Source organism: Dipodomys ordii, unplaced genomic scaffold (genome assembly GCF_000151885.1).
Source record: "Dipodomys ordii isolate 6190 unplaced genomic scaffold, Dord_2.0 Scaffold27, whole genome shotgun sequence".
Classification (NCBI taxonomy): Eukaryota; Metazoa; Chordata; class Mammalia; order Rodentia; family Heteromyidae; genus Dipodomys; species Dipodomys ordii.
In genome coordinates, this window is record NW_012267243.1 from 11,562,119 (window position 1) to 11,584,733 (window position 22,615).

The 22,615-nt window shown below is 39.9% G+C and overlaps 1 protein-coding gene across 4 annotated transcripts; it reads left to right on the forward strand.

The window, feature by feature from the left end:
* Positions 1 to 506: 506 nt before the first annotated feature.
* LOC105985173 (chromosome unknown open reading frame, human C5orf63) lies at positions 507 to 21,934 on the forward strand. Of its 4 annotated transcripts, none has more exons than XM_013015588.1 (5): positions 507 to 559; positions 16,041 to 16,158; positions 20,391 to 20,447; positions 21,093 to 21,150; positions 21,339 to 21,427. In XM_013015588.1, exons 1-5 carry the CDS (start codon positions 549 to 551, stop codon positions 21,389 to 21,391), a joined length of 297 nt encoding a protein of 98 aa, XP_012871042.1. In that variant the 5' UTR covers positions 507 to 548; the 3' UTR covers positions 21,392 to 21,427. The 4 variants fall into 4 exon arrangements, with proteins under 4 accessions (XP_012871042.1, XP_012871039.1, XP_012871040.1 ...); XM_013015586.1 differs by lacking the exon at positions 21,093 to 21,150 and adding an exon at positions 9,240 to 9,289 and having other exon boundaries at positions 517 to 559; positions 21,339 to 21,934; XM_013015587.1 differs by lacking the exon at positions 21,093 to 21,150 and adding an exon at positions 2,156 to 2,257 and having other exon boundaries at positions 539 to 559; positions 21,339 to 21,934.
* Positions 21,935 to 22,615: the final 681 nt, after the last annotated feature.

Consider the following 22,615-nt stretch of genomic DNA (forward strand, 5'->3'; position numbering starts at 1 on the left):
CAGCTCTCCATGCCTGCCCCTTGCTGTGCTCCCTCAGCCTGGGATGCTAAATCCTGCTTCAACTCACAAGTTCTCTCATAACCTGACTGCACGCCTGTCCTTTCACTTTTGCTTCTCCTCGAAGTGCTGAGCTGAACAGATGCACAACAGCTGTAATAATAATTGCAAGCATGTAAAAATACTTCCAATGTCGGAGTCGCCTACAAGGTTTAACGTTGCAATCTCCACTCATGCTGTTCCCCGTAACCTCGCTTAGCCCAGCCCCAAAGGCAGCTGGTAAAAAATTACATTAATAACTGAAAGAAAGTTGGCAATGTGTGTGTGTGTGTGTGTGTGTGTGTGTGTGTGTGTGTGTGTGCGTGCGTGCGTGCGTGCGCGCGCGCGCGCACGCGCAGTCTCGCAGTCGGGCCTGGGCCAGCGGGTTTCCACTCTGCATTGACGACTCTACAGAGCAGGTGGCCGGCAGGGCGGCAGGCGCGGGCGGAAGTGCGGGCCGCGGGCGGAAGTGCCCGCGCGGGCGGGCGGAAGCGGGGTCGCTGGCGGCCGGCATGAGGCTGAGGTGGGTTTGTGGGAGTTCCCAGGGCTCTGGGTCCCGCTGCGCCGCCGCCGCAGGGTGCGAGTTGTTGTTAAAGAGAATTTAATTCTACCGGGAGCTGTAACTCTTTGACCCGCCCGGGACGGGGAGGGGTATGGAGGGGGGGGGAGGGAGCGAGTCTGCGCATGCGCGGCGGGGGACGGGGCGGGAGGGCCCAAGGCGGCTTTTTAAAAGAAGGCAGAAAACGTGTCAGCCTCGCGCGTCTCCCGGTACTGCTCAGATTCTCCAGGCCCGCGGGTGCTTACCTCACCCGGCAGCCTGCTGGGGTACTTTTGAGCCGCCGTGTTGCCCTGTGACTGGGGGCCCGGGTGGGACGGTGCAGGAGGGGCTGTGGTCCGGGCTTGGGTGGGCGGCAGCAGCCTCCGAGCGCGGGACGGCGAGCGAGACCGGATCCGAGCGAGCCTGCGCAGCTCTGTGCGCATGCCCAGCCCTGCCCAGCACGCCCAGCAAACGGCAGTGCAGGTTTTCAGAGTTCCCGCCAAATCTTCCCTAACGCGAGCAGACGTGGGATTCTTTCCAAGGTTTTTTTTTTTTTTTTGCCTGTTTTTGTTTTTGCTGTTTCTTAATGGGTTTATTTGGACTTCCTGTTTTAGTACTCCCTTTAAAAAAAAATCCACACTATGGCCTAGGATAAGTCCCAAGAATTCTGCAATATAGAGGTAGTGTCTAGAATAAGTAGTGTTCATGTTCCGACACTGGTAGCACCTGTTCCAGCCTGAGCTGGGCTCCTGTAACTGTATGTTGCTTTGGTGCAGTAGCCACTTCGGCTTCATGTGCCTTACACTGAGCAACTTCAGGTGGCTCTCCCGGGCCACGGTCTCTTCTTATTTAGTAATAGTTTGTGACATAGCTTATTAAAATGCACGTGAAGTTGTGTACCAGTATTTAGAACTGTATACACTGAAGTATATTATAGGTAAATAACAGAAATTGAAAACATGTGGGAAAAGAAGTATACCATGAGAAAAACTGATTACTATAACACTGGGGCAAGCTAGAAGTAATCATGGTTCTGTATGAAATGTTGCAGCCTAATAACCTGGATCCTACTTTGCTGAGGAATTGCCTGGAACCAGAAGGCTTAGTTGTGAAAATTAAGATTTGTAGTTGTAGTGTGCTTTAGATAGGCCCTAGATTTTCTCCCTCCCCCCTTCCCTCTCTGTGTGTGGTCCATTAGTAGCCACCTGCCAAGAAAAGATCAATTTTTTTTGTCTCCTTCACCAGAGGAATATGTGACTATGTAGTTTCATTTAGATGGACTATTATCAGACAAAGTAAAGGAAATGAATTTTTTCCCCCAATTTGAGAGTTTATTTGACTGTTTTGTTTCAGTTTTGTTCAGTTACCTGGCTATATACAGAGGCACTAAGGAGAGATTACTTCAAACTAGTTTGTTGGTTTAAATTAAATGATAGTTAGCTTTATATATGCTCACAGTTTAATATATTGTTACCCTAATATTAGAGTTTGGGGTTTAAAACATAGCAAGACCTTGGTACAAATAGGGCTTTTGTACATTAAAAAAATTTTAAATCTAATTTTTGCACTGCTTTATTCAAGAAGTATATGCCAGAGGAAGCCAAAAGCCAGCTGGAATAGTTCCTGAATGTAATTTTAATCTTGTTTGCAATTATTTTGATGGAGAGAAACCATCTGGATCAGGTATGTGTAGCTACTCAGGCAGCAAGGCTGAGTGAGCTTACACTGTCCTTAACTTTTGTATCCCATAGTGGATTCTAAAAATCATTTGAGGAAGAATATGCAAAAGGAAAAGTTTTGGCCAACATAAGCATAGATATATAATTCCACGTCTCTAATTTTCCATCCCACTATACCACAGGCATCAGGAAGAATGAAGATACTGCTTTTTATTCTATTTCTTACCTCAGAATTAACTTTCCAGAGATTAGAAAATGTGATTCTGAAAAGATTCAGAACATTTTTACTAGTATCTTAGTCCTTCTATAGATATAATGAAATACTGTAGGCCAGATAACTTATAAAAGAAGTTTATTTGTCTCACAATTCTGATGGGTCTAAATACTATGACACTGGAATCCTAGAAAGGGTCCCTGGCTGCATCATACCATAGTGGAGAAGCAGAAAGGGAACTGGCTGTGTGGAGTGACCTTAGTTTATAACACCTACTCTGGAGAGAATGACTTTAATCAGAGAGACTCAGCGTTAATCTCTTCTGAGGACAGTTAGTTCCATATGACCTAATTGTCTTCCTCTAGGTCTCACCTTTTAAAGCTTCTAGCCATCTTATTCCATCCACATTGGGGACCAAGCATCCAAGAAATGAATCTTTGAGAAATATACTCAAACTGTATCCAATCCATAGCAGTCAACAATATCTGGTAACACATTTTATTGCTAGTCTTTGTTCCTGGATACTGTGTCTCCAGTCTTCTCCCCAAATTGTGAGGCCCTTAATGGTAGGGACAGTGTATGAATCACTTTTGTATTTCTGGCACTTTGCACGTTGTAAGCACTTAGTGCACTTCGTAGAAATGAAAGGCACAAGGCTCATGCCTACAGTTCTATCCCTTGGAAGGCTAAGACCAGGAGGATCACGGTTCAGGGTTGGCCTGGGCAGTTTGTGAGACACTTATCAACCTATAAAAATAAAAGCAGGGCCCAGTGTCCCAGCGACACCAGAAGTATAGGTAGAAGGATCACAGTCCAGGCTGGCCTTAGCAAAAAGTGAAGCCCTATTTGAAAAATAACAGTGGCAAACCAGGCTAAGGGTACAATTTGGATAGAATGCCTGCCTAACAATTTTAAGTCCTAAGTTCAACTCCCAATAGGGCCAAATGAAAGAAAAATTGAAAAAGCAATACTCTGAATGGAGACTGCCTTTAGTGAAAATAGCACCAGGAATGCCCCAAGATAAAGAAAAGAATATAAAATAACAATCACCTTTTAGGTGTTTCTAGATACAGTTAGAAGTAAACCTTTGCTTACCAGGGAATATTTGAAAGTCCATAGGTAAGTCACTGAACTGCCTTTCGAGGAGATCAGTCGTGATTGCTTAAAGGGTCTTTGTTGAATCGAGTTCAATGTGCAAGCTGAAAGGTCCTAACGGCCCTGACCCATCACCTGCCTCCAGCCCCATCATGCTCAGCTCCTCACCCCGACACCTGTTTGGCAAACATTCAGAGAGAATCCATGCCCTAAATTACTTAAAGCACCTGAATCTTGGTTTGGTCCTATTACAAGTAGGATCTGTGTCTAGAAACTGTTTTAAGTGGTTTTCTCAAATAATATTGAAGAAAAGCCTCACTTGTTTTTTTTTTTTTTTTCTGCGTTAATACAGCATTCCAAAGGAGTTCAGAGTTGACAGCATTTTATGTTGTGACAGGGAAGCCAGGGGCATATGCTGTTTCTTTGTCAGTGGGACTGCAGCAGAAACCAGAATGTGACAGTTATAAACAAATGAGCTTCCTTTTATTGTTCCAGAGCTTTTACAAATTAATAATGAAATATAGGGGAAATGATTTCTAGTTTACTTAGGCGGGAAGGACATGACATTGAATTATTTGATTAAAAAAAAAATTCTTACTACATAAAGTCCTTCCAGTTAGCCAAGAAAAAGGATACCATTGTTTAATAGAAATTCAGTCAGCTGTGGCAATTTGAGACATATGCCTGGAAAAAAAGAGAGCTAAATTCAGCTGTCTTTGGGTTCAAAAAGTGAAATTAATGTGAATCTTCTTAAGAGATAAGAACCTCATTTTGTGTTAAAAGAATTTTTCCATCTGAAACTTTTTTCTTTCTCTCCAGCCTTAAAATAATTCTTAAGCAAAACATGTTGTCTTTATGTTGGGTATATATTGGGTATACTCTGAGAATTAATATGAAAAACTTTGTGAGATTTGGGGGGGAGTTGAAGAAAAGTTATTGAAGTTAAAGATGTCTTCTAGTACTGAAATTCCATGTTAGTCTCATTGTATACAGTACACAAATACTGTATAAAGATACTTGAAAATATATAGAAATGAACAAAGACTATGATATGAAGACTTGGTTAAACATTACTTTCCTTATCCAAAGTCAAAATATTCCATATTTGGTAGCTGTTAAAGAACAGAGCAGAACTCAGAAGACTATAGAACTCAGAGTTGCTAGGACCTGACCTCAAGAGTAGATGATGGTTCCTTATGTTCAAATTGAGCATTGTGCTTCTGCAGATGTATGTCCTGTTGATGTCATAAATCCAGTGGAATGTTGGATCTGCAACTGAGTGTCTAAAGCCATTTGCTCCCAAATAGCTGGAAATTAATGAAAGTCTTTCAGGTCTTTTGGTTATGAAGATAAACTCACTTCTCTGGCAAGATAAGTTGGAAATGGGCAGCCTTACTGACAAATTGAAAACATTGCCTGGGCACATGGGTTTTAAATTGCTATTGCTTTTAGAAATGGGCTTGGGTGCTTTTTAAATAGCAACGAAACTGGGATTGCTAGCTAGGTACAATAAGACTAAGGTGTTCTAATGAAATTGCCTTCTTTCTGAGTATTAACTCTCAGTGATGCCTTCAAAGGGAATAGGTCACAGTGGTTAAGAAGGATAATGTGAGAGCCAGGAGTGTGGTTCAAATAATAGAGCAGCTGCCTTGAAAACATAGTCCCTGTACTTGGGGAAGGGGAGGGGATGCTGCATGATTCCTTGTGCACTTTCTCCCATTCCTTGAACCAGATGATTTTGCCTTTATCTTAATGCTGTCTTTATGGAATGAAAGAATTTTCAAATTGGTTTTTAAACTCTATTAAGCCCTCATGTATGATATAACCTAACCATATTATTCAGGCTTTTTGGCTTTCAGGAACAGCTTTACAGCCATTATGTCATAATTGAACTGAACATTGTTGTACACTCTGAATTTGGAATATGCCTCTCTGGCGCTAGGCCAGCTGCTGAGTCAGTGTCTTTGGGGTTGAGGATGGAGGGAAGGAGTGAGTAGATGGAGACCCCATTGTGTTAAGTGGAATTGGCTCAGAATTCCCTTTGGACTCTCGTGTACTGAAGGGAATGTGTTCTGTGAATGTGTTGCTGTTCTTTATTAACATCATTTTGTTTTTTCAGCTGAATCTTTTCCTGGAAACCTTTCCTGACATTGTCATGTGTGCCAACCCCATTACAGAGTAGACTCCTCTGAAGTAATGATCTGGAAAGAGTGACAGCTAAGGTCTAAAAACTCTAAAACAAACCCTTGCTTATTCTGGAATTTCTCTCTACTACTTCACATTTGTCAGCTTGCTACAGGCCAAGGCAAAGCAGCTGTGCTCGGAATATGGAAGAGAATGCTAAGGCAAAGAGAATCTTTAAATTCATATGATAATAAGAGAACAATGCATTGTCCTTCCTTTTGGGAGGAGCTTTTTCATCTCAGATGTTTTTAGGAAGTAAAGTGACCAACCACTCTGTCACCCTGTCCTCCCATCCCCCCATCTATCACCCCCTTTCCCCCATTTCCCACCCAGTCCTTTCTGACACAAAGCTTTCCTACTTAGGATTGAAATGTGAGAGAAAGTACATTTACACTTCTACCTGGATCTGTAAGTGAATTGGGATTCTCTTTACAGGGCCAGGTATTTTAGGCTTCATATTCTTGTTCCAGGTCTTAGGCAGTCATAGCTATTCCCATGTGAATACTCCTTCTTAGACCAGGAGGACATTTGGTGCTCAAAGCCAGGAGCAGGAAAAAAAGAGCAGGACAAGTAGTAGAATTTCCATTTCACATTGACAAAATGTTGGCTCAACGAGACAAGGATTTGCCCAATCTCAGAACAAGTTAGTAGCAGTTGCTTTTCCTTTGGGATGTATATTTATAAAATCCTCATCTAAAATAGTCATTCAAGAAATTCAAACATGCAGAATTACAACTGGAGCCCTACCTGAAGAGTAACTTTAAGTTCTAATGAAGAATTGTGCTTAATTCCTCTGACTGGTGGGAGCTGTGTTCATTTAAGTTATTTTGATTTCTCTGGACAGTTTATTCAGAATTTCTTGGAATGACTTTTGTTTTTACAAGTTACATGTAAGGGTTGGAGTTGTGGCTTAGTGGTACAGTTCACAAGGCTCTGGGTTTAGTCTTCAACATTCTCTCTCTCTCTCACACACACACACATACACACACACACACACACACACAGAAATAGACTGTCAATAAAGTCCAACTTTACCATTAGTTAAGCAGCTTTTGTTTTGACATATATAAATTGAGTATATCATTGTTAAAGTAGTAATTACTCTAAATTTACTTTGAAAAATCAAAGCAAGCACTGGAAAAGAGCAACTGGAAGGGAACTGTCCTTTGTTTAAAACCTATCAAGAGGAAACTTAGAATCCTCCCAAAATGCAATTGCAGTGTGCTATTTTGTGATTCTTAAACTAAGCCAATACCTTGTGCCAGTATATTTGCTGGTTAGCAACTTCCTTAGTGGAAGGTAAATATGTTGATCAGTGATCTCATGTCTTGGAAATTACTATTTAAGAAATGTTCACCAGGGGTTGGAGGCATGGCTCAGTTGCTAGAGGGCCAGGCAGTGGGTGAAAGTGTCAGGTACCAAGTTCAAGTCTCAGTCTTGGGCAAAAAGAAAGGAAACATGTTCACAAGCTAATATTTCTATTTGAAGTATTTTTTAGTTTTTCATTTCCCCATTTCTAAGGTTGCTACACTAAAGACAAGTCATCCATTTGGGGCCAATAAAAGCCCATTTTCATCAATAAAATTAGTAGTAGTAGCAATTGTAGTACTGTAGTAGTATTGGTAAATATTTAAGCCTTGCTCCTGTATTCTACTTTTATACAGATTGGTTTTTTTACATTTATTAGTCTTTTAGGCTAGACAACTTGCCTTTCTCTTCCTACTTACTTCCTTCTAGTTAAGATGTTAAATTAGGCAAGAACCAGTCAAGGTCTTTCATTTTAGGAGTAGGCACTGATTGGAAGAATTAATTACTTTGGAACAACATGAGACTCATGTTTCCTGGTTTTTGTAGGTTCATTGCTCCTATTCTAGGCAAGCCTCAACACTGTTTGGCAGTGAACTATGCCTTCTGTTACTCATGTGAGGTGACTTCCTGGGTTTCCTCCTACCCTTCCCAACAGTTCTTTCAGCCTCTTCTACTGGTTCCTTTCTTCCCAACCTCTAAAAGTTGTATTGCCTCAGATCTCTCCTGAGCTGTTCTTTTTCTGTACTATCTATATGATTTCATCCAGCTCCATAGCTGCAGATTAAATCCTTAAACAAATGGAAACTTATTTTTTTTTAAATTTTTTTTCTTTTGGTTGTGGAGCTCAAACTCTGGGCCTGGGTGCTGTCCCTCAGCTCTTCAGCTCAAGGCAAGTGCTCTACCACTTGAGCCACAGCGCCACTTCTGGTTTCTGGTGGTTTATTGGAGATAAGAGTCTCATGGACTTTCCTGTTCAGACTGGCTTTGAACAGTGATCCTAAAATCTCAACCTCCTGAGTAGCTAGGATTACAGGCATGAGCCACCAGCACCCCGCACAAATTCAGATTTTTGTCTTCAGCTCTGGCTCCTTTCCTCAGGACCAGACCTGTGTATGTGACTGTCTTCTTGAGTTCCAACATGTTCCTAGCAGAGCTCATGGCCCACATATATTCAAACTGCTGCTTAGTTTTCCTCATTTTGGTAAACGGTGGCTGCCACTCAACCAGAGAATCGCTATCCTTAATTTCTTATGTCTAGTTCATTGGCAAGCCCTACTTGCTACATTTCTACTCTTGTCCCTGCACTTACCTCCTAATTAGATCTCTTCTTCCACTTTTGCCCCTCAGTAATCCATTCCTTACATTTTGGCTAACATTATCTTTTCAAGGGGTATATGAGTACTTCTCTATACCTAATTGTACTTAGAAGAATATGTCAGTTCCTTAATATGGCTCACAAAGCCTATGTGAGTTGATCCCTACTTGACATCATTTAGCCTTAAATTCTGCTTGTTTTCCCCATTTTCTCTTGTGTTCTGTGCTTCAGTTACTCTAGCCTTTGTTTTTTTCTAGTAAGTTCTTTGTCCTTCCCTTGGAGCTTTTGCCTAAAACACTCTTTCTTCAGATCTTTACACCTTCTGATCCTTTAATTCAAGCAACTCTTATGCACAGAATACCTCCCTTAGTCACCATCACATTTATTCTCTTCCCTGCATGTGATATCACTGCTTGATATGCTCTGATGTTAAAGAATCTCATTTCTAAAATGTGGACCCCCCCAACAGGGCAAAGTGACTTTCTTCTTCACTACTTCACCTCAGCACTGATAATGGTATCTGGTACATGGACAGCAGTAGATAAATATTGAATGAATGAATGCCTCTACTTGTACATTTAGATTGTCAAACTGACCCAACTCCTAATTCCATTTTCCTTTCCTGTGCAGCCCTTTTCTGAATGCTTCTGCTGGGTTAATATTCTGAAGCACTTGATTATCTTGTCATCTGTTCAAAAGCCTCATCAAACAGCTATAGCATTGCTGCCTAAACAACTTTATGTCTAACCCTAGATTTTGAATGCTTCTCTTCTGTCAGTATATCCAGATCCTTAATAAATCAAGATTTTTCTATTGTGAAACCATATCCAATATCATCTCACAGTACTCTTCTTTCCCTTTCTCTTTAAGCATTGGAAGTCACCTTTTACATGGTCCCATTAGATGTCCTATTAGCCTGGGTATGTATAAATGTCTTCTGATCACATTTTGTTTTTAGCCCTTCATGGGTAGAGATCATCTCTTCTTCTCTCTCTACCATACAACAAATAATAGAATGTCTTTAGTTGACTAATACTGTGAAGACTGATAGAATTTTTGTTTCAGTTAAGAATTTTTCACCTCATGAATCTGCTAAAATCCATGTAGATTGTTATTGCTTATATTTAGTACACAAAGTTGATTATTACATGTGAGGGCCTTATTTGAAGAGAAAAATATTGGCAGAACACCAAGCCAAATAAGAAAAACATTTGATGGATTAAATGGTGACTCTGTGAATTCCATATACTTTTAATAAAATTGTAATCTTATTGGATAAGCAAGGCCCACACTTAAACAGCTAAAAAGCTTTTTCACAAAGTTCTTGCAAATTGAAAGATGTGAGTGCAAATGAATATAGTACCCATTGAGTCCACACAGTGGAGTAGAGACATCTAGATACTTGGAAACCCCACGGTCATGATGATAATTTGAATGGAACATAAAAGAGTTTTTGTCTAGGCACTCATGTGACCAGTAAGTCCTGGACCAGTCAGTTGACCAATCACTTCTGGCCACGAATTGTCTACTGGTTTCTTTTGTCTCCTATGTGGAGAACCTGTTGGCACTGAAATCCAGAAGTAGAAGCTGCAGGGAGGGAGTAGGGTCTAAGCTGCTTCCTGCCCCCTGGGTAAGGCATGATACAAACCTACTCTATAATGTAAAAGGAAATAAGCAGTATAAACTGTATGGTTGGAATAAAGCTGAACAGGATTCCACATACAACTGGCCCACAGGGAAACAGTAATTCGGGATCTCCGTTACAATATCTTGTCTGATTGGCACCACCTCCTTAAGCATTTTCCTAGGCCAGCTGCTCCACTGGGGCAGAAGCACTAAGACCTGAGATCTCCTCAAAGCGGTGAGTTAGGGCCCAGCTCTCTGGTCTCCCACTTCCATCCTAACCTCTTGGTTCCCTGCTTTCTGTTCTGTATCTTCATTCCTGGCCTTTACTAGTCTCTTGAAATTGATGCTTCAGAGTATGCATTCAGTTTTCAAGGGTTCTGTTGCTGTTTTGTCACTAAGCACTAGGGTGCCTTTCCCTATCAGGACCCTCTATTGCCCTGGATCCCAAGATCCCATGTTTGCCTCTTTTCTTGTTTAGAAAAGAGAGACTGACTGACCAAAGCAGCAGAGGGCCACTGGGGAGGCGTGCTTTGTCCCTGTTCTTTGCATTGGGTAGAGCCTTGTGAGTGAACGGACTAGCAGCCCAACAGGAGCTTCACCTTGTAAACGTAAACTTTCATTAATCTAAAATAATGAAATTTGTTCTCAACAGAGGTGTGTGTGTGTGTGTGTGTGTGTGTGTGTGTGTGTGTGTGTCTGTTCATCTGGTTAAAAATAGGAACATCATACTTGGATGGTAATGAATGTGAAATGGAGCACTTAACTTCTCACACGGCACAAACGACTGAGCTGTCTTTATGGGAAATAGGTTCAGAAAGAGCTGTGGTAATAGTGTTGGGTTAATGTCAGATCAGCATTAAATTTACATTATAGTCTTGTGAAGAAGCTCTAACATTATCTGTTAATAACCAAAGCAGTACCTGAGTTTATGTGTGTGTGTGTGTGTGTGTGTGTGTGTGTGTGTGTGTGTGTGTATAAAGAGAGAGAGAGAGAGAGAGACTTTCTGATTTTGCACATGAACTAACACTGCAGCTTACTGGTGAAGGATCATGTGAGCTTGGAGCTTTGGTGTGTCAGAGGACTCTTTGTATGAATCAAATTCTGGTCAGTGAAGGTCAGTTTTTCTGCTCAAGCGAGAACAATGTTGTTTCCCTCCTAATCAGATGCAGACAGTGTTTGAAAAATCCAGGATCCCCACATAAATGATGGCCTGCCACAGCCTGGCCAGCTTCTCATGCAAGAAATGAATAATCCTTAATAAAGGTTCAAATGGCCCTGGCCTCTTTCTGTACTGTAATGAGTTGCTTTAATGATATACCCTTCAGTGCTTCTCAGAAAAGAAATGCTATAACATTATCTTCCCTATTCTATCTGGTTTCAAGGAGGCCTGAATTAGTCCAATCAGACCACCCTCCCATCCCCAATGTACTTGAGTGTGTCATAAAGACCACTGAAGTGAGTCTCAGTTTTGTTGAAAAACAACATTCTCTTTCTCTTCCCGGGAGATCCAGGCCTCTGAGCGTGGCACTGGACTTGAAGCAGCAGGAGTCACTATCCCTATTGTTAGGCTTTAGAGTTTGCTTTAAGCACATTCCAAATTCAGTGTTATGCTTTTTGCTCTTTTTAAGTTGATGACAGAGGTGACCCAATTGTACTACTTTGATATTATGAACACAGCTCTTGGGCTCCTATCACAGAGGCATGTAACAAAATACAAAAGATCAAATTGTATCTGTGTGTAGTTAGAACACGTTCTTCATGACTAAATTCAATGGCATAATCAAAAGTGTCTTCTTGTAGCAGTGAGCTCATGATGGAGACCACCTTTCATGATATTTTCTTTTAGTGCTAAGATACTAGTCAAAAATAATAGAACTAGGGGCTGGGAAGGTGGCTCAGTGGTAGAGCGCTTACCTTGCTTGCCTGAGGCCCTGGGTTCGATTCCTCAGCACCACATAAGCAAAAAGGAAAAAAGCCGAAAGTGGCACTGTGGCTCAAGTGGTAGAGTGCTAACCTTGAGCTGAAGAGCTGAGGGACAGCGCCCAGGCCCAGAGTTCAGGCCCCACAACCGGACCCCCCCCCAAAAAAATAGAACTAATGAAAATGTCACATTGCCAGAGTAGCCCACATTAGGATTTTACTTTAAGAAGGCATGATTTGGTGAATGTGACATTGACAGCAATGGTATTAGACTTTATAGAGTTAATAAAATGTTCTAAGGAGAATATTACAGAGTTCCCATTGGAGTACATCATTTTTTTTTTCTTTTCTGGTAATAAGACTCCAGGAATTGAGGAATGTTAGTGTTCATTATTTAATTATCTGCCTATCAAGGAGAAGGAGCATGTTCTTTATATAAGACTCTAATGTTATAATACAGTACTTCCAAAGCAACAAGTTCATTGAACAATATGGTAAAATGCACATGCCTTAGGCATTTAGAAAATATGCAAGTTGCAAAATTGGATAGCATTGATATCTTCTTCAGTAAACCAATGTGCCACCTTTAAGTAATTAAGAATGTGTGAAAAAGACATGGAGAACCACAGTGGGAAGCGAATGAGTTATAAACAGAATAGTTGTAGCATTATCACTGAAGGCTTTCCTTCCCTATCTGGTTTGGTCGAACAAATATTCTAGCAACTCTGGAATGAATAGCAACTCTGTTTACTATGACAGGTTTGATTTGTCTTCGGTGCAGCTAGGACTGCATGCTGTGTTCTGTCGTGGTGGAAATACTGAAGCAGATTTCCATTGTGAATGTGAAATTCTTTAAGCCTTACCACCTCAGTCTTAGTTCAGCCAGGTAAAGCAGAATGTTTTCCCTCCTTTGCCTGCCAGACATTGATAAATCTTGTGTCCTTCCCCCCAAAATGTGTTTGCCATCCTAGTTTTAGAATCCTTCTCATTTCCAAGGGCTATATTTGTGCCTTTAATAAAGCTAAAGTCTTGTCTTTTCTTTCCATGTATAGAACTACTTTTTTGCTCCCACGTCCTGTGAGTGTAGGCCCTGCTAGCAAAGAGCCTTTCCAAATGCAGTGATGCAGAAATTTTTATGCTAGCTTAATTGTGGGTGCTTTGAGATACAAAGTAAGCAGATACCTGTTCTGAACGGTCTTGTTTTCTCTTTTGTTAATGTACTGTATAGACAAACTGTTTAGAATCTATGCCTTCAGCCCCATTCACCTTTTGGAGTTGATTCTGATAATATGCAGACAAAATGTGATGTCATAACTTTGTTGACAGTAGCACAGAATATTGTAGAATTGTTCATATCCACTTTCTACCTTGGAGTAACTCTGGATAACAAATAATTTGGGGATTCTTGTGTGTGTGTGTGTGTGTGTGTGTGTGTGTGTGTGTGTGTGTGTGTGTGTGTGTGTGTGTGTGTGTGTGTGTGTATGCCTATACCTATGCCTGTGCCAGTATTGGGGCTTGAACTCAGACCTTGGGTGTTGTCTCAAAGCTGGCACTCTCGACCGCTGAGTCCCAGCCCCACTTCTGGCATTTACAGACTAATTGGAGATAAGAATCTTGTGGAGTTTCCTGCCCAGGCTGGCTTCAAACCCTGATCCTCAGATCTCAGCCTACTGAGTAACTAAGAAACAGGTGTGAGCCACTGGTGCCCTGAGCTTGTGGAATCTTACCACATTTCTTTTGTCTGTATTATCAGAATCCCTTAGTTAGCAAGGAGATTTGGGGAGAAGTGGAAGAGTAAGAGCTTAAGAATGAAAAAAAGATCAATGTTTTCATGGATCAGTATCTGATCTTTTTGTCCCTTGGCCTTTACTGTAATTTGATATGGGTTGATGATTTTCTCTATAAAGTCATCTCATTCTGTTTGAAATGAGTTTTAAGCTAATCTTACACTGAGGAGCCTAGTTGCCAGTGAAGATTAGCACTTAATTAATATAGCCATGCTCTGTGGATCAGAGCAGGGGATGATGTGAGGGAGTGGCCGTGAAGATCTTAGAACCAACTGCAGCACCCAGCCCAGAGCGTGGAGATACCCGAAGGAGTCTAACCTTTAACGATGAAATAGCCCAAACAGTGACCGCTGTGCACGCTGAGTGAATGAACAGGGTTAGAGATGAGGTTGCAGAGGGAAGGAAGGACTCGTTTCAGTACTTTTAACATTCAACTAAATAGTCAAGCACTTATCTTATGCCAAGTTAATTGTGGGTACTTAGAGGTACAGGATAAACATTTCCCTGCCCTTACAGAACTTACATCGTATGAGGGGACATAAGTAATTTTAAGCAATAAATGACAAGAAAACTATAACAAGGCATGAGGAGGATGGAGACTCATAAGCTGGTGAGGATTGGTAATGTGGTACAAAGGCAGTGACATGACACTCGGGCGAATGAGGAGACCCCAGTCAAGTGCTACCCTGGCCAGGGGAAGGAACTGGTCACCAAGCACTGAAGGACTAGAAGATGAACTTTTTGCAGCTACAATAGCTAAGGGAGGAGAAAGCGATAGAGGAAGTTGAAGAGAGAGTTGAAAGGAAGTTAAGAAATGATGATCATCCCAGAAATGTGTTCATCTTGGGAATATTAATAACTGACAAAGCCAACAGTGCAAGTGTATTTTACCAGCGAGACTGTAATATTTGTAGTTTTACAGACAAAGCTGAAGGCTCAGTAGAATAACTAGGAAAAATAGAGAGTCATGTCAAACAAAGTAGCAGGATGAGAGAGCTTCAAAGCATAGTGCTTGACATGTTGCTATCAAGCTTTTTACTGGAATCTCTCCAGTAGAAACACTAGAACATGTGTATGTGAAGTTTTTTTTTTTAATCACTACAGTTTCCTTTTAAGTTGAAGAGAGGTTTGGGTTGGTGTTTTTGTTTTGTTTTTTTCTGAAACATCAGCTCAATCTGCTTTTAACTACAGATTTGTGTTTCCCCATCGCTTGTAGGTCTCATAAAAGATATCCTACTATTCACAGTAGACAAGTTGTGGAAAGCCCAGATACTCTACACTAGATGAATGGATCCAAAAAAATATGGTACCTGTAAACAACAGAATTTTTCGCAGCCATTAGTAAGAATAATATTGTGTCGTTTACAAGGAAATGGATGGACCTAGAACAAATCACGTTGGAGATAAGCCAAGCTCAGAGGGACAAATGGTGCATGTTTTCTCTTGCATGCAGAAGCTAGATCTAAAATATACCAGGACATGATAAATTATACAGAACTCTATGCATTCACACACATTGAGTCCAAAGGAGGATACTATTAGGGGAGGAACACAAAGATACAATGCCTATGTGCATCTGATCATATAAACTAGTATGTATGGAAATGCACTCCAGGAAATGAAAGCAGGAGGGTTTTTTATTGTTGTTTTCTTTTTGTCTTATTTGTTCATTTATCTGTCTTCGGGAGGGGAAGCGGGGGGCAACAGAAATGGAGGTACAGAGAGTGACTCACTAGACACTATGTTGAAAATAAACTATAGAACTTGTGGGTGGGGAGAGAAGAGGAAAACTGGGGGAGAGCAAAGAAAGAGGTGACATTGTCCCCTAAGAAATGTACAATTACCTGACTTATGAAACTGTAACCCCTTTGTACATTTCTTTTATAATAACACTTTTTTCAAAAAAAGATATCCTAATCCATAGCCTGGGACTTGTACTAGGGACTTTATTATTTCCTTTACTGTGGTGTGGGTGGGGGGTGATGGAGGCTTGCCAATAGCAAGCTGTGACTAAAGTCCATCTCAAGATACTACTACTTTTCAGTGGTCACAGGAACGCCAGCAAAGTCTACAAGTGAAATTATTTTTCAAATTACTGAACTTGTGCAGTGTTTACTTACAGGAACCAAGTGATCCATAAATATGGATTTTTTTCCATTCTAAATTCTGCTTTGTTTGAAATACAGTGAGGTATTGTGGAAACTTGCCAAATATCTAGGTCTCTCTGACACTCTTAGTTGCCAAGATGCAATTCTGAAGCCTCCGACTACCATAAAAGTTTTAATTTATTGTTGATATTGTAAATAATAAAGTCAATGGTTTATTTTTCTTTGCGCAGAATTAAGATGCTTCAGTTTCAAGGAAATAGCATGCGACTTGCCAAATCCATTGGACCTTTCTTGCGAAATCTCTCTGCCTCTAATACAACTCTGCCTGTGCTGACCTTATTTAAAAAGGTACCAAGTGAAAAATGAAAACTACTACTTTAAAAAATAACGTATTGCTAGAAGCAGTAATACATACCTATAATCCAAGATACTTGGGAGGCAGAGACTGGGAGAATCATTCATTCAAGTGCAGCCAAGTTAAAAAGTTAGCAAGATTCTACCTTTAAATACAAGCTTGGCATACTGTTCTGCATTATCTTTCAGTTTGGGCAGCAGATGAGCTAGTCAAAATATTTAATTAAAAATTATTAAAAGGGCACCACCGGCTCACTCCTATAATCCTAGCTGCTTGGGAGGCTAAGATCTGAGAATCATCGTTTGAAGCCCGCCCAGGCAGAAAAGTCTGTGAGACTCTTATCTCCAATTATCTGAAAACTGGAAGTGTAGCTGTGGCTCAAAGTGGTAGAGCAGTAGCCTTAACCAAAAAAGCTCAAGGACATTGCATAGGCCCTGAGTTCAAGCCTCACAGACAACAAAGAATTAAAAAATAAAAATTAGAGCCTGGGAGTGGTAGTGAACATCTGTAAGCCCAGTTGTAAGGAGATATAGGTAGACGGACTATAGTCTAAGGCCAGCATGGCTTTAAGTAGTAGAGCTCTTGACTAGCAATCTTGAGGCCCTGAGTCCAAACTCTAGTAGCTCTATAAAAAAAGGTTAAAAACGGGATAAACCTGATAGATATTAATAGCCTTCAATATCTCTGCCAGCACAGTAGCAGTAATTGTTTCCTCCTGAAAAACCTCTTGGTCACCTAGTTAGTTACAAGAGAGTAAATTAATATATCCATTGTTCACCCTACAATAAAAATATGTTATAATATGATGTTTTTAAGTGAACCACTTATAAATAAATCAATTCTTCTTATCTGCAATAGCTATGTTACATAAAGCCACCATGAACATGGAATTAGCTAGCATTAAACTATTGTTCCTACGGAAGATACAAGGTTAGGTTCCTGTGAGCCTCTGGCCACAATATTTTCGAAAACCAGTCAAATGCATAACCTCATTTTATATGTTGCTCTTTAAAATGCCTTATTTAATGTGTATTATTAATCCATTAACATGTGCAATATAATAATTCCTGCCCAAATGAAGCCTAACTAACCTACATACTTTCTCTATATTTCACTACTTTCTTATGCTTAGGAACACCAGAAAACATACTAACACTGTGCTTTGGATATTTTCTTAAAATCACTAACAAAAAACAAAAGTGCAAAAACCATAGCATTACTCATAAGGCAGCACCCTTATCGGTAGCCATGAGGATCTTCACTATGGTTACCGCAGTGGGGCTGAAGCAGAAAGGCAACGCATTGCCTTGTGAAACGCAGTTTAGAATTGGTGATTCTGAAGACTGAAATGTCTATCCCTCAGTAAATTTTTGTGTCTGAGGATGACCACAGAAGCACTTTGGGTATTGATTTGGGGGTTACAGATAAGTAGAAAACCCACAAAGGTACAGAATCTATAAAGAATGAGGACTGACAGTACTTATTTTCTTATTTCTAACACTATTTTAAAGCCATAAAGTGACCTTAAAAATGTTTAAAAAGCAAGGTGCTAGTGACTCATGGCTCTAATCCTAGCTGCTTGAGGCAGCTGAGATCTGAGGACTGTGGTTCAAAGCAGCCCAAGCAGGAATGCCCGTGAGACTTTTATTTCCAATTAGCCACCAAGAAGCTGAAAGTGCAACTGTGGTTCAAATGATAGAGTGCCAGCCTTGAGCAAAACTGCTCAGGGACAGCACCCAGGACCTGAGTTCAAGTCCCAGGACTGGTACATGCCTGGTACGTACACACACACACACACACACACACACACACACACACACACACTATTTAAGAGCTTTTCCTGCCTGACATTTATAATAGAAACATGGTTTAAATTATAAATTATAATATGATTGTATGTTTTACTAGCTGATATCACTTTGTCTGATTTATAATAAAAATGAACTTAAATTGTTAATTTAAACATAAAGGTCTCTTCAGTTTTTTCAGAATTCGGGCATTTTTTAAATCTAAGTTTTCTAATAACTTTTAAATATTTTTAAAAATGACTTTTTTATTTGAAATATTTAAAGTGCTTTTCATATCTATAAATTCAACTTCACTTTTATACAATATGACAGGAAAGGTATATGAGAATCAGAAAATTAAATTAATCTCTTAAGGCTAGTTGTATTCAGTTGGCATACTGTTCTGCACTATCTTTCAGTTTGGGCAGCAAATGAGGTAGCCAAAACAGTTAGTTAAAAATAAAAAAGACCAAGCACCAGTGGCTAATTCATGTAATCCTAGCTACTCAACAGGCTGAGACCTGAGGATTGTGTTTCAAATCCAGCTTGGGCAGGAAAGTCCATGAGACTCTTATCTCCAATTAACCAGCAAAAAGAGCTGGAAGTAGAGCTGTGGCTCAAGTGGTAGAGCCCTAGCCTTGAGCAAAGAAGCTCAGGGACAGAACCCAGGCACCACGTTCAAGCCCCAGGACTGACACCAAAAATTAATAATAAGGAAAAACCACTATCCATTCACTTCATATATGTATAGAACCTCATGGTGGTGTACCTAAGGCATCACCCTCCTTCAACAATTCACAGTCAATCCACTGACAGAAATACTTATTCTATCAGTTCTCTTCCAGTTACAATAGAAAGTACTTCCCATGGGTCTCAGGGATAGTCTGATTAAATCCATGTCCACTCTAGCTTTTCTCATGGATGACAGCTGAAGATCTCAAGTATCAGACTTTATAGAAACTCCAGAAAATTCTCCTGACTATCCTTTGGTTCTGATTGGCCTAGCCCAGAGCCAAGCACATGCAAGGAGAATAGAATGTCCTAATTTGAGCCTATGTCAAGTGTCCCATCTTCATTATTCAAAAATGGAATTAGCCACATGCTGAGAATAGTTTCTCTGAAACAAAATTACAACATTCTTGTTATAAGAAAGGGTAGCAGCTAATGGGCAGTCAATCCAACAACTAAAAAGGGTCATGGAAAATCCTGAAAAAAGATGTTTGGATGGCCTAGACCATAGGGTATTATTCTGTCTTGTGTCTTTCTAAAGTGAGACTCTCCTCATGGGAATACATATACTTATTTTCATATTATTTGTACAAGCTTTCTTAATTTTGAAACAGCCAAACACTGGGTTCTAGATATTTCTAAAACTTTACATGTAAGAGCAAGTTTTTGTTAATCTGGCATTTCTGCAGTTTAGCATTTGCTTTTAAGATTCTATGTTGACCTTTTGAAGTTTCACAGAAAATTTCATCATGATTGTTTTACAGTATCATAAACTGTTTTTAATCTGTTTATTTTAATGCTGATAACAATTTGAAGAGCCTAATTCTCTGTCTAGCAAATTATGGCCAATAAGACCCAGAAATATTTCCTTCCTTATTTCCAAACACAGTCTGAGCATGTATGTGTGAAGGAAGGCCCTCTACTCATATAACAGCTCATCTCTTTCTGATATGTTAAAAACATTTTAAATGAGCATCAGTAATGCTGAACTATTCTGAGTGCATGCAAGAGAACATACAGCTAGTCCTTTATCTTAGGCTCGGTGACTGAGAATACTTTAAAATTTTATATTCCCAATCTATATTCTCCACAAGGTGGTTTAAGAGTACAAATAAATGGACCCTAAACTCCTTGCTTTTTAAGTAGAGCATTACTCTAGTATATCTGTGGATGACATTTGAAAAAGTAGCAAAATATTATGAATTGATACTATCATCATCTGGAGTGAATGATGATTTTTTTCTCTGCTTATAAAGCAACCAGTGTTTAATTCTACATGAATAGTTTATTCCTGTGAAATAAAATTTAGCTGTCAAGGTTCAGCACTTCCCAGTTAGATTTTAAGCCATCCTGTTAGTGTCAACTTTGCTGACTCTATGAGGCCAAAGTTGAACTTAGGAAGGGAAAAGCCCTTAGATCAGTGAAAAATATTAAATACTTAAATCTTTTCTACACACAAAGGTATGTGTATTTGTGAAAGTGTATGAATGAGAAAAATCAAAACAACCAAAATGTACAGAGACTCCATCTATTATGAAATAACTGTCTATAGATTTTTCTGATAGTATTTTGCTTTGGAAATAAAGCAATACAATTAACTTGATAGAAAACTGTCCTTCAAAGTAAGTATAATATGCTTTTTGCTGTTCTTTTTTATGCTAAATATCATTCTTTGGGTTTAACGGCTTTATTTTTTTTCTTCCCTGTAGGATCCATGCCCACTTTGTGAAGAAGCCAAGGAAGTTCTCAAGCCTTATGAAAATAGGGTAATCTAGTATAGTGTAGCTCTTATGTGTATGGGATAGGTACTATATATGGTATCAAGTACGTGCTTGGATCCTTTCTTTAGGAAAAGAGATTAAATGATTTTTCATTCAGATTTCTTTCTGTTCTTCAGAGAAAGACTTTAGTGCTGATTTCCATAAAACTCATTACTCCTAAGTGTTTTCTTCTGAACAACACTGATTTTCTTACTTTGACTCTTAATAGAAGTTAAACTAGCAGTATTCTTGCTTTCTTTAAATTTCTGGTCTCATCCCTTTTTTTTTTTTTTCTGCAAATCCTGAATCTTGAACTCTGGGCCCAGGCGCTGCCCCTGGGCTCCTTTTGCTAAAGGTTAGCACTTTACCACTTGAGCCATAGTACCACTTCTGGCTTTGTCTGATTGATTGGAGATGAGAGTCTCACAGCTTTCCTGCCCAGGCTGGCTTCCTGTTCATGTCTCTTTTTAATCTTATAACTTCTATGATGTATTTTCTTTTTTAAAAAATTGTGAAAATACTGTGCAGAGGGGTTACAATTTGAAGTATTTTCTTGTAGCAAATCATCATGACCTTGACACTCATATAACCAAAACGCCTATGTCCTGATTGGCCACAGCTTCACACCTGGCACATGTTTTGTTTCACCAGGAACTGAGCCCTACTGGAAAATGTAGCAGGGATAAGAGAAGAATAGCAGGATTGGGAGGTAGGAAATGCAGTATAATGAAGCCAGCCAGGTTTTGGAAATCAGGGGCATTAGATCCTTGTGGACCTAGGACAAAAGACAACAAAACCTCTCAGCCTGAGGAACAGTCTCAGAATCAATAGATCACTGCAGTTGATGATCACGCCATGGTCTCTAAAATATGAAGCCTTAGCCTCTCCATGTTTCAGTTTATTTTACAGGAGGTGGACATCACACTTCCAGAAAACTCAACCTGGTATGAAAGGTACAGATTGCACATCCCCGTCTTTCATTTCAATGGCCAGTTTCTGATGATGCATCGTGTAAACACCTCAAAGCTTGAAAAACAGCTTCTGAAATTTGAGCAGCAAAATGCTGGAGACTGACTATTCCCTTCATGAGTTTCCACCCCCTCTGTCATTCTGATACCTCTTTCACAGAGCCCCAGGACGCTCTGAACTCAGTGTGGTACCATATAAGTGTTGCGTTCCTCTTCTGATTGATGGAAGTGCCCACAGGGGAACTGTTTCTTATGGGCTTTTTAGAATAAAAGGAATACATTGGCAGAGGGTGGATGATGGAGAGCAGTAGATGTCCATTTGTTGTATTTATTCTTCCCTTTCGTACTAATGTGGAAGTACTGCACATGCCCTGGACAGGGCTGTTGATAAGAAGGCTTGCATTCCTCCTGCTGCTCTGGAGGCTTAACCTTTCAATGAGAGAAGAAATGCTTTTCTACTCAGTAGATCAAGTAAAATGTGAATTGTTAATAACTGCATAGTCAATAAAGGGATGTTTTAACGAATACATCCATATGAAACCTATTTCATTGGGATTTAATAATACTGGTTCAAAATTGAAGTTCATTTTTCTTGGGTAAAAGAGAATAATTATCCTGGCCAAAGAGGCTCTATTTCAAAAAGACAAAAGAAAGATTTAAACCCTTAAAAATGCATCTAAGAATCTGAGGAATGTGCTTTACACACCGTGAATTGATTTGTAATATTGAGGGATGCCTATGATTGTTTTTCAATTATCACCAATTAAGTTAATTCAACTTACTATAAGACAGCAATTTTACCAAGTCTTAATACCTGGTAGGAAATTGACTTATAACCAAATAGACATCTACAGATGAACTATTCGTCACCATTTTATTTTTAAGGTATTAAAAATATGTATGCCCTAATTTATATTTAGGCAGATTCAACCAACTTAAGAATAGATTCACTTGGGGCTGGGAAGGTGGCTCAGTGGTAGAGCGCTTGCCTTGCATGCTTGAGGCCCTGGGTTCCATTCCTCAGCACCATATAAGCAAAAAGAAAAAAGCCAGAAGTGGTGCTGTGGCTCAAGTGGTAGAGCGCTAGCCTTGAGCTGAAGAGCTGAGGGACAGCACCCAGGCCCAGAGTTCAGGCCCCAGGACCGGACTCAAAAAAAAAAAAAAAAAGAATAGATTCACTTAAAAACTTTTCCTCTTAAAATCACA